Source organism: Pollachius pollachius (genome assembly GCF_949987615.1).
Source record: "Pollachius pollachius genome assembly, chromosome: 5".
Lineage (NCBI taxonomy): Eukaryota > Metazoa > Chordata > Actinopteri > Gadiformes > Gadidae > Pollachius > Pollachius pollachius.
In genome coordinates, this window is record NC_136938.1 from 27,083,614 (window position 1) to 27,096,473 (window position 12,860).

Sequence of the window (12,860 nt, forward strand, 5' to 3'; positions counted from 1 at the left end):
GAAAAATAGAATAACCATATGCAAATACGAAATGCAACAGAGTGGCTGCCCATGCATTATCAACCAGCTTCAGCGTTTGAGAGGTGACACAGAAGATAAACATGTATGGACACACACACACACACACACACACACACACACGAAGAGCATTCCGTTCAAAACATTCAGAAAATAAAATAATATCCCGATGTTTCAGAAGTGACTGCATTGTATCGCAGCTTAAAGATGAAAACATTTAGTTAATATATATATATATATATATATATTTAGCTACAAGACAGAAGTGATATTACTGCCCTCCTTTTCCTCAAATGAAGCATGAATTTCCTCTGCAGCTGTATCTGGCTAAGATCCCAAACGAGTCGACCCATTAACCACTCAAATGATCCAAATTCATCAATGTGTAAAAGGCTGCGTTTAGATACAATGGAATAAGTAGGCATTCTCTCTCTCCATGTGTCTCTTTCCCTCTCCCTCTCTATTGCTCTCTCCCCCTCTCCCTCTCTCTCTCTCCATTGATCCACAGGTGAAATCGACATGGGGGGGTCATTGGTTGTCAGTGGACCATAAAATTACCAATTAATAAATATTTGTATTCTTCTCCCTCACTGCAGTTTGAGAGAGCTAATTGGTAATGCGCTTGTGCAGGCGGAGCAGTCAGCCCTTAGACACACTGTAACGCATCTTTGAGTATTTAGAACAGCACTATATAAATCAAATGTATTATTATTATTATTATTATTATTATATCACCCATACTTGCCTTGCCTTTTTTCTATTTTGTTTCCCCCCATCACCAGAGGCTGGTAGTGGGTGTGCATCATTATCTCCGTACCAGTACCTGCTGAGTAAGGTGGCTGTCCATGTCTCATCTCCTCCTCCCCTCAGATGAAACGCAGAGATCTCTCCCTTCTGGCCGTTGATTTGACTCATAAGCTCCTCAACTTGTGTTGTTGCAATATCATCTCATCCACTCGAATCCTCTCGCCCCTGTGAAATCTATGGATTTTCTGGGGGGGGGGGGGGCGTCGAACGCACCCAGACAGACAGACAGCCGCTGAGCTTGCCGGGTCCTTCTGTTGTCGTATTGATTTGAATTGTTATCCTCCCTCTGGATGAATATGTGATGGACGTGTGGTGGACATGGTGGATGAAGTCTTCCATCTGACCCAGAGGAGGACCGGTTACATTGGGACCTGAATGTTGTTTATTTACCGCGAGGACAACACGGTCAGATCCTCCGAGACGCTGTCAGAGTCTGACGATGAGGAGAGGGATGAAGTCCGAGGAGAAGTGAGAGTCACAAGAGGAGGCGGAGGGGAAAGAGGAGACGGGTGTTGGGCAGAGCGCATCAGGGAGGAGGGAGTCGCTGTTTTAGACCTTGTCGGCCGCTGCTCTGGGAGGCGGCGAAAGGAAGAGCATGTGTTGATTGCAAGTGCTTTGTGAAGCACCTCATGATTCACCTTTTAAACAGCCCTGAATGAGATCTGCCCTTGGCTTCGGAAAAAGGTTCCCACGAAGCCAATCAGGGGGAATGTCAGAGACCCTTCAGTCTATTTACCTCTTCTACTGCACATTTTGGCATCATCACAGTGGCCTGCAGTTCCATCACAGAGACACACAGTGAGAGAGAATTATACCTAATCAATTCCTCTTCACATAACAAAACCCTGAGCCCATGAGTCAAAGCACATTTTTGTTTACAACTTAAAGTTTACACGTTGCAAAGAAAACAGGCAAAAATAAAAAGATTATAAAAATGATTGCGGAAGAAGCTCGATTAGTGCCATAACAAAGAATCAAACTGCTATGAATGGCTGTGGTTGTGGCTGAGCATTCTACCCCAATACAAGCTAGCTCAATTATTTAGATGTTGCTGCTGCTCACCTGCCAGAGACTCAAACTAATGTATGCTAGCTTTGCACATACTGGCGCATAGCATCACAGTAGCACCAGAACACATGCTAGTTTGACCTCAAACCCCTGAACTCTCTCCACTCATGCATTTGTATGGGAAAATTGGCAGAATCTGCAAAACCCATTTGTTATTACCTCGGAAAAGGGACTTGGAGTTTCACTGGCCTTCAAACATGTTCAGTGTCGGTACCTTGAACATTGATAAAATGGACTGAGTTATTTAAAGACAGCTGATAACAAAAGTGTGCCGGCCTTGCAACCAATGATCATGTTATTATTGAAGATTATACAAAGAAATGGTATCGAATTGAAGACTTAACAGAATTGTAGTTTGTCATTTTGTGAGGCAAATAACCCATCCGTTTATTTTGAACCACGCTCACCTTGTAACTCAGCAAAACTCTGCCTGGTATTTCCGATTCTAAAGTTGCTATTTGCTCTGAAGAATGGAGATGGGAGAGAGGAAGAGGATGATCGATGGAGGGAGAGATAAAGAATCAGAGGCAAAGTGAGCCAGAGCTAGAGGATGACAGAGAGGGGAAGAGTAGGGGGGAAGAGCGAGTGAGGGAGCCTGGGAGATAAGGGAGAAATGGCAGGGATGCCGGGGTAGAATGGGACGTATGGGTAATGGGGGATGTGGACGTGCTGCCAGGACTCTGATCTCATTAAGAGAGCGAGCTTACGAGAGAAAGAGGTAGAACGGTACAACAAGTGTGAGAGAGAGGGTATGAGAGGGGGGGACAGAGAGGAGTGGTGATACACGAAACACAATTTTTTCAGATATTTTATAACAATTATAAATAACAGGGATAGAAGTAGATTTGAATAAATGAAAAACGCAATGTATGATCTACAGCCTAAGGGGCTTTTTTTTCTTTTCCTTTTCTTCAAAGTGAATCTGGCCTTCTTTTTCATGTACTTCAAGCATAACACAGCGACACGATGTGAACAAAATGATAAAAAAAGATTCCTCATCAATGATTCAAATCTATTAGTGGGGTTCAGGACAAGACTGAGCGTGGGGACTGGCTGATTGTGTCGGCCCGGGCTAATTCCAAGCCTGACATCTGAGAGATAGCGTGAAGCTCTTCTATCAGATCCCCCCCCCCCCCCCCACCCACCCACCCACACACGGCCCCGGGTGAGGTGATAAAAACCAGAGAAAATAACTCACTGAGTGGCAGAGGATAATATGATGGACAAGAGTGGACACTCAATACCTTTCACCGTGCGTGCTGCAGCAAGTGTGTGTGTGTGTGTGTGTGTGTGTGTGTGTGTGTGTGTGTGCTTGTGTGCGCGTGCATGTCTGTTTACGTGAAAACTTTGAGCATGTTAGCGCTCCAGGCTTCCCCGTTGATGAGAGAACGGGGGGGATGGACTGCTTGCGGTGTGTGGGGGGTGCGAGGTAACGACAGGATATGTCTTCCATTTCAGGAGAGCAAGAGTTTCAAAGGGGCTCTGCCTGGAGCGGGGATATTTATTTCCCAGCCATCATCCCCGGATCGATGCTGCCCTGCCTCCGTCTCTCTCACCGCGACATCATCCTTCTTCATATCAGCTTTTCTCTTTGTGTACCACAGCATGACAGTCGAGAAAACAGCAACTGCCCTCGTGTCAAACGCCGACCCTGGGATGGACGGCGGCAGGCGCTGGCACCGGGCCGCCCAGATTGTTTGCTCTTGGTTTGATTCGTCAAAGGGGGGCTGCCTGTAATCTCCGATTTGTCGCACACCTGTCCCCCCTTCCAGCCAAGGTCGGCCTCGCGGCTCTGCTCCTTGCCAAGACCGATCAGTCTCATTACCGGCCGCGGGTCCCCGGTGGGTTTCCGTCGATCCCTCAGCCCTGTCCCCGTCCGCTCGGCCCATCTATCGTGACATCCCCCTGCGGTCTGGGAACCGGAGATGTGGTCAAACGAAGGCAAAGGTGAAAGACGCCGGACAGAGCGGTCCGTCTGGTTTTGTGGTTTGTTTGAGTCGTTTTGGACCTCGATCGAAGAGCTTTACGGTCCGCTCCAGATTAATTTATGGTCCATTTTCATGTACGATGAGAGGTTTTTGCTTGGAAGACGTTACATAGGAACCCTGGATACCGAGTACCTACTCCTTAACATGCCGATATGAACACAGTGTTCATATACACGTTGCTGTTGAACGTCTAAATGTTTGCAATGGAATAAAAACTAGAAGGGTACTCAATTGTGGTCCAATTGGATGGGATTTAGTTTGAGGGGAAAAAGATTTCAAATTTCACTTAGCAAATGGAATGGAGAGGACATTGATGAGATGCAGTAGAGCGAGGAAGGTTACCACCTTAGTGACAGAGTTGTAATTGGATTCATGCTTTGTCTCCGAAATATCCCACTTTACCAAATAACTGTGTACAAACTTCTGTGACATAAGGTAATGTTTATGCACAAAAACACATTGAATACATATCTAATGCACCAAACCTTGATATGAAGGTGACCTTTCTATTTTGACTATTCTTTCAGAAAACATAGTAAACCAATATTGTGACATAACAAAGAAAACGTACAACCCACCATTGTCATTTTTTTCCATTACATAACTGACCAAGGTGCATCTTTTTTGTTTCAAGAGTACCAAAGAGAGTCTTTCACTACAGCCCTGACAAAAGAGCTATACAGCCACAGGAAAAGCAATACTGAGTCTACAGTCTCCCTAGTTTGTCAAGGCCATGTAGTTGCCACAAAGAAAGACACAAATTGTATAGCACTGCAGAAATAACTGCAACCATCCATTTAGTGGTCACAGCCATGGGCCCAGAGACATGAATCTGCTCTGTTTTTCCAGGTTCCATCGGTTATGTAATATAACAACCATCATTAGTTTGACATTATTTGGCTTTGGTTATGGGGTACTGATGCCTCCCGAGCAGTTTAGGGTAAATAAATCTGCCTTTTTACTTTTGCAGAAACACATGGGCCTGCAAACAGAGAGTGGTTGCCAAGATGGGTTGTATTTATCCCCCATTTCATCCACTTACATACAGGACATGAGGTAATGGTGGAGTGTGGGCCTCCTGACACCAGATCTGGATCAATAAAACAGGTAATTCCGTATATGTCTGTGTGGAAACACACCAAACTCAAGCGCAGTAAACCCATATTTTTCTGTATGTGGAGACAGCTTTTCACCTATGAGTTGTGTCACGGTTGTATCAATGCACCTGAATCTGTGAGAAACAGTTTAATTGAATCATTACTATTTATTCATGTTACATCTACTATATTACATAATAGACATAGTAGAAAGCACAGCCCAATGAAAACTAAAAAACTGGTTGGTTTAGGATTGGGAAAAAATACCAAATTTAAAGTACTACTAAATATGTGCATGACTACTGTACATTATTGATTTTATGAGAGCAATTTGATAAAACTAATATCTCTACTTCCTCTTAGAATACACCAAACTGATTAACAACTTTCATAACCATTCCAGACATGCTGCTTTTATCATTGTAGTTGAAAACTATCGTTGAGTTTAATGACATTCAAAACTATCTCTTCTAAAGTGTATTTGGAGAAGGAGGGAGTGACAGGAGAAACAGCTCTATATGAGGTGTGGACTATGATCTCCTTCATTAGAGACTGGTCGGCTAATTTAGTTCTACTTCTGAGGAGAATTACTTTTCTTTTTCTATAATTTCTGAAGATGAATAAATTACGTGTAGTCCCTAGTCAAGAGATTTATAAATTAGTCTAAGAATATTCAAATAAAACTGGTTCTCTTATTGGGACATCATATAGCAGTCATTTCAACACTTCCTTTGTGAACTCTTTCTTTTTTAGTTTCTTTGTTAATAAACAACTTCATGAAACGGATGATTGAATAATCATTCAGGCTCAATCTGAATCGATTTGTGTGAGTACTAGTTTTGCATACAAATAGCACTTACTGAATCACCATAAAGAACCTATGGTTTGAACATGTGGCATTGAAAGACCTTTCATGTCCATTCCTGATCTCCTCACAAGACAGTGGCCAGTGTTTCCCCCGGCACTGTATGGTTAAGGTGGCCGCTTTAACAACAATAGGGCCCCGCCTTGACTACCAATGTATAAAAAATATACATACATTTTTCTTTTTATTAATAAATACTGTTTAATTATTATGCATTAACAAAGTACAAAACTCTCGTAGGGAAAGAAAACATACTTCCATCAGGTACAAAATATAAAGATAAATAATGCATCGGTTATACTGTTCACAACAATAGTCCCCCCGACCACCTTGACTAAGATAATTTCTGGGGGAAACACTGGTGGCAGAGCCTCTCACTCAGTCTCAACACCAGCGAGGTACCGTCACCATTGCATCCACCACTGTAGGTTCCCGACAGCACAATAAGGGCTCTTCATCTGTGTACATCACGCTCTGGTTCCCTCTGACGGTGCCGCGCACACAGAGGCCTTCTCTTCCTCGCTCATCGCCGCGTGCGCGATCTATAGCTTCAGATTTAATTCAAGGACGTTCTCCCATCAGTGATGCAATAAGCCCGGGCTTGTCTTCAAGGAACATTGATATTCCGTAATGATCGTCGGATGACTTGGGGAAAGTCTGCCTCCTAAACAGGTGGTGATTAAGGCCAAAATGAGAAGCACATTAAATCCACGTGCCGCCGGCGATGGTGTGTCCTGTTTAAGAAACTCCCCGTTTCATTAAAGCTCTATTACGGCGTGTGCGGCTTGTTCATTAGCGGGGGGCTAATTTACCAAAGGCATTCCTATTATGAAGGGATAACTTCATAACGCCGCCCGACCGTCTCCACTCCTCCCTCCACCCCACCCACAGCACCATACCAGCTCCATCGTCCGGGGAGTAAGAGTCATTAAGAACAATACAACAAACATGGTTCTAGCAGGGGTCTCAAACTCAACTTACCTGGGGGCCGCCGGAGGAAGAGTCTGGGTCAGGCTGGGCCGCATCAAGTATTCCACAAAAAAAAGGAGCACAACTGACCCAATCTAAGTTAACAATCGGCCTATAATTTGATCACGTTGGCTATGTAATCGCTGACAACAGGACATTTCATAGCGGTTGGTGGAAACCGGGACATTCTAGCGTCCTTTGGCTTTTGTCGGGACTCAGGACACGCAATTCAAAATTGGGACTGTCCCGGCAAAACTGGGACATCTGGTCACCCTATCACAAGTGATAAAAAGGTGCGTGGCAAAAATGTGCGTTTCACAACAACGCGCGGGCCACACTAACACTAAACTTTGATGTCAAGTAGGGGGCCACAAAATATCATCCCGCGGGCCTCAATTGGACCCTGGGCCGCGAGTTGTAGACCCCTGTGAGGGTCTTACTCCTGCAGCCTCCTAGCCTGGGTAGCCCCGCCTATTCTGCCGGCGATTTGAGTCCGCCCTGCACAAGGGTCTGGAGAAGAGCAATACATTTCTTTCTGCTTCTGATACGTTTTTGCGGGAGCCAATCACCAAGCTGGCTTTGGCGCGCTATTGGCTGGTTTAACACAAGGACGACAGGGAAGCGACGGTAAGCAGCCAATCGCATACAGAGTCCTATGAACTGTGCTTGTGTGCGGGGCCACTCATATGGCTCCTTGATCACACCTCTTGTGCTGAGGAAAATGACAGCAGCTTCTCCAGACCAGCGTGCAATCTATGATTGATCTTGGTCTGGCAATAGCCAGACTAGCAGCGTCCCCCACCAGCCCACATAACACCTGTTATGCACCGGACAGGCCAAAGTTTTCTCCTTTGCCAAGAATAGTGCCACCGCCTTGTGCAATGTCCCCTGAACACGGGACATTAACCGGGATCTAAGGGGGGAAACGGCTGGTGCACGGAAAAAGCAGATAGTGAAGCCTCACAGCACGATATCTGTGGCGGTGATTCCTCTGTCAGCGCTGTGCTAACACAGAACAGGATCTGGTGATTCGGTGTAAATTGGTGTCATCACTATCCTGTCCCTGTTTCTCTGTCGTCTGCGTTTTCAGCGGATGTGTCTCCCGTGGCTCGTGTGAATTAGCATACCGCTCGGCTGGACAGAGGGGTATAATTAGCCTCTGTATCACTCAGTCACACCGCCGTGGATTGGCTAATACTTTTTTCGGGTATTAATGATGGATTTTCCTTCATTTTGTCTCGCCTCTCTGGCTCGTGGATGTGGAATCGAGGAGGAAGGCGGAGGCGACGACAAAGAGGACAGAAGAGTATAAAAGTTGGTGAAAGATGGGGATTCATTTTCTCAGGTGTCAAGCTTCTGGTAAAGATGATGTTTTAGTGAAGATAGCTTTGGTTATGGAAGACTTTTCGTGAAATCCAATGAAAAGTGGAGATGTTGAGAGCAGAAGGTGATTTATCAATAATGATCTAAATTTAGGAAATATAGCAACAAACTAAAGCACCTGCTGTTTTACTTTTGGGCAGATGTGTGTGTGTTGGGGGAGGGTGGGGTGTAGGTTTGTGTGTGTATTTGTGTGTGTGCGCGCGTGCGTTTGTGTTTGGGTTGCCAACTGTCCCGGTTCACCCGGGACGTCCCTTATATTGGGATGAATAATTGTTTCCCATACTGGATCTCCTTTGTCCCGTATGTTGACTCCTACTCTGCTCTGATCACCAGACGGCGCTCTTACAGGTACTAGAACTGCTGAACAGCAGAAGATCATGTGCTGATCACGCTACGGGTGAGCTCCTCTGTCATCCAATCACAGGCCTCCTACGCATCAGTTGTACGTGGAGCGTAAATGTGCCAATTCCTGCATGAATAGGTTTTGGTCATTTCTGCTGTTCGTCGGTTTGACATGTGTAAACTATGGACATACCTGCAAATACAGATTAAAAAAATGAATGAACAAGTGCTGTGTGTTCACACAACAACACACACCCACGCTACGGCATCGGGCTAGGACGCCACCTTCCACCCGCATTAGATGGTGAGAAAATGGGCAACCCTAGTGTGTGTGTGTGTGTGCATGTGCGAATTAACCCATCCGCCCTCCTAATAAATTACAGCACGGAGCTCAACCTTTCCACATCTGCATCGTCAACATCAGCCATGTAATCACATTCATCACATTGGCTTTGAGGCAGATGCGGTCCGACTTCATTTAAGGTGTAGACACAAAACACGTATATATATTCTAGCATCGTATCCAACCGTTATTCTGTCATATTAATAGAGCTACTCTAAATAGATACTTAGTGCCATCTACTGGGGACACAGTGAGACATCACTGGGATCTCTTCTACACACTGAAAGTGGACCAGAAACTGAACTGGGAACAGCTGTAAAGTTCCTCGCTATTTTTCTTTTCCTCCAGGTCATTTTAAACTGACTAAGCACTCCAGAAAAATGGCAACCCACGTCATTCCATTCATTTTGTCGCTGAAGAAACCATTTTGTTCCAGCGAAACTGTTGCAAGACATTATATAAAGTTCAATACTTACTATTCGATTTGTGCCCACCAATCTGGGTTTTTATTGTGGATCTGCTGGAGGAGAAACAAGGAGTGCAATCCTCTGCTGACGCTGAGGTTAACCTTGTTAGCAGCTAATCCTGCTAAAGGCCAGTGAGCAGCTTTCTATCGGGAGCTGCCGCGGTACAACTGCAGTCTGCATATTCAACCGCAGGTGGACATGTAAGGCGGAATGCTTGTGTTCTTTCTCGGTAAAATCGAGTACAATGACTGAATAGTCCAAACGTATGTGAAAACCCGTATGGAGACACGATCCCAAAACAAACAAGCATCATCCGTCTCTCCATCCATCTTTCATCCCAAAAAATCTGTCCAAACTCTGTATTGATCTTTTCCAAGAGCTATACAAAGGACTGTTTCATGTTTCCATCCAATTCTGAAACCGACCGAATATGTCTCTGCGGCCCAATGTTGTTATCTTTGTCCTTGATGTTCTTGTGTTTTTCGTATTGTATTTGTGCAAAGTGAGCAGCAACTAGACTCAAGAGTGCAGAGGAAATTGCAAGCTGCACCTATAGGTTGGTCAGCGTGTTTACATCGGATGGGTATTATGTTAGATCAGAGGTTGTCCATTAATGGACACACACCTGTCCATCCCCCCCTAATGCTATGACTGGATGACGCATATTGAGGGAGAGGGGTCAACAAAACAACAATTTTTTGTTTGATTGCTGATGATCTCTGCATCAACAAGACCGTAGTACGGTTCAGTCAACACAGAACCTTGTCGAAATGCAAATCACTCTCACTTTTTAAATTAATGGACTGAGGAGGTTTGTCTTCCATCGAAGCCACTGTAGTTCTCATGCTTATACGAAACAGCATGTCAATCCGCAAAATCTACATGATAACTATTTCAAATGAACTTATTATCAAAGCACAAATCCTTCCCATACTCCAAGGAGTTCCATGAAAACTGGGTGAGGTTGAGCGTGACGCTCTGTGGAAACGGCTGCTGCCTTCAGGTTTTCCCCCCATGAAGCAGCTTCTTCAGATGCTGCGACACTAATCTAAGCTTCCTTCCTGGCCTGCTCTGTCCTTCAGCGGCTAATCCTGTTAGCAGGAGCCAGTGCGTTATAATCCTCCCACATTGCCCAGATCCTTCGTGGCTCATAGTCTCGCAGCCTCTGTGATGCTGGACCCCTACTGAAGCCCACAGGTAAGCTTAGACCCCCCCTAGAGAGAGAGAGAGAGCTAGAGAGACACCCCACTACTTTGTAGGCTCGTAGCTACAACCGCCGTCCACTAACCTTCCATATTATCTTATTTCCCATGCTAATTAACAGCCAGCTCCGCTGCTTCCCACAGGCCATGTAAAAAAGTTTCACGCTGTTTGGAAAAATACGCTCAAGGGAAAATATTCAGGTCTTTTGTGGTGCATGGGGGGAGAGTTGGCCTACTGCGTAGACTGTGGTTTTGCTGTCAAATGCTTAGCTCTCAGCTTGTAATGTGCGCTGGCTATAGGAATTAAGCGATTGCCACTGGCTACGGTGCTTAGGTATAGGTGAGCAGGGAGCATAAGGGTTACGAGCAGGCAGCTGCAGGAGGAGGACTATCTGCTCTATCTGTTGAGTTGGCTCTCAATCTTGCTTCCTAAAAAAAGGAAAGCATCCCAGGAATAATGTGGATGTTGTCTGCAGGTTATTGATCTGTTCAAAACGCGAGGATTATTTTTGAACTGCAAGCTTTTTTGTAGCGGGCAGATTTAGAACTGAAATCTGCTGCCTCTACTGTGAGCAGTCGATGGCGACAGAAGCCCTAGGAGGTGTTCTCCATGTGTGTGTTCACACCGTACCTGAGTGGTGTGATCGAGGTTACAGAAGCTCAGCATTAATTGAGAGTGACACTTAGCGACACAAAATCCCAGCCACGCGTTGTGCGTAGCCCAGGGGCTCAAATAGTGTGTGCGTTCCGTTATAAAGTGGTTTTGTATTCGTGATTTCTTCTCTTCTTTTTATTAAAACATGAGTGGCAGAGTTTGGTGCTGCTGCATTTAGACAGCGTAATGTATTTTAAGTGCAGTGATTATGTGAGTGTGTAAAACCCCAACGTTGCGCTGGCATAAAAGGAATGTGTTTTGGGGTGCTTTCAGGATGTTAAGCTGGGTGGGTAAAGTGGTTCCCCAGCCCCCAGAGGCCTCCGAGGAGAAACCAGAAGCACAGCCTTCTGCAGCTGTAAGTACTCAGTCCACATCCTATCTGTGTGTGTGTGCACACGCGCGCGTATGTATTTGTCTGGGAAATATTAATCGTAATGATATACAAATTACATAAGCCTTGTTTATATAACTACTAGCCACTTGAAAAGGCATTTGTACACCTTCTCCTTGCACTAACAGATGTCCCCCTTCCTCTCTATAATTGAAATGTGTTCAGGTAGTCTGCATTTTGTTTGTGACCGTAGCCATGAAGTCTGATGCTGAGGCCAATCTCCTGACTTCTGTGATGTGTAGACTCCTTTAGCTGTCTTGCAGCCTTGAAGACATGTCCACTTCCCCTCATAGTGTTTTACAAAAACAATTTATTTTGTATTTTTTAATCAACAGGAGAAGAAGGTGACATTCAAGGAAGAAAGCAAAAAAGGTGCAGAAATAATATATATTTAATCTTTTCTCCTCTCATATGGCAGACTAGGGAAAATAACTCAAATAAATCATGTGTTGCCTTTGACAGCGGTGACACTAAAAGAAGAGGAGGCGTGTGAGGACAGCAGGTGAGTCTTAATAAATATTAATTAAAGAGATAGTCCCCAGTATTTAGCATCTTGCTGAATGTGCACAAAGTGTGAACTGCCGTGCATGCATGAGTTAACTTCCTTGGCAGAGGCGGCCTCGCTCATGAGTCCAACAAGAATCCACTGACGTTTCCACTTAGATTCCCTCGACAGGCCAAACAGAGAACAAGTGTTATGAGTATTTTTTTGTCCTTTCTTTATTATGTCGACTTATTTTACCTCAGCAATTTCAATGGTTGAGCACCCATTGAGACCCATTGGACTCTCAAACCCAGGCATACAAAACCATTACGGGGTTTTTAAACAATAGCGTCACTGAAATGGCTGCTACCCTGTGGACTATCTGCTCCCGGCCTTCATGCACACTTAGAGGGATTTCCAGGACAAACGGTCTCCCTGTGATAGGATCAGGAGCAGGGAAGTCTGACTCTGCACAAATTAAAAGACAGGGCTTTTTTTGCCGTCATTAGCTCAAAGTCAGTCTGGCTAATCTGCCAGGAAACTTGAGATGGTGTGGTGGTGTTTGGGCCGTGCAAAGTGTCCCCACATCTGGAGAACTGTATGTTCTGAGCTTGAGACGCGTTTTGAACACGTTGAGAAATAGCTTCAGCTTTGCGATGGCAAACAAAGTAAAGATCAGATCGCTTTTTTTATTCTGTAGGCTGCACACAAATTACTTATTTGGGAAAACGATCACCCAGGGTATAATAAAAAATAAACAATGAGGCAATAAAAATTAATA

The 12,860-nt window shown here is 44.9% G+C and overlaps 1 protein-coding gene across 1 annotated transcript in view; it reads left to right on the plus strand.

Moving 5' to 3' along the window:
• Positions 1 to 11,478: 11,478 nt before the first annotated feature.
• Positions 11,479 to 12,860, plus strand: part of cngb1a (cyclic nucleotide gated channel subunit beta 1a) — a gene marked incomplete at both ends in the record, with an annotated part of 33,264 nt that continues 31,882 nt past the window's right edge. The window contains 3 exons of the mRNA XM_079737034.1: positions 11,479 to 11,559; positions 11,931 to 11,967; positions 12,058 to 12,097. Of these exons, the coding sequence (XP_079593160.1) occupies positions 11,479 to 11,559; positions 11,931 to 11,967; positions 12,058 to 12,097 (158 nt within the window). The remainder of the gene's footprint in view (positions 11,560 to 11,930; positions 11,968 to 12,057; positions 12,098 to 12,860) is intronic.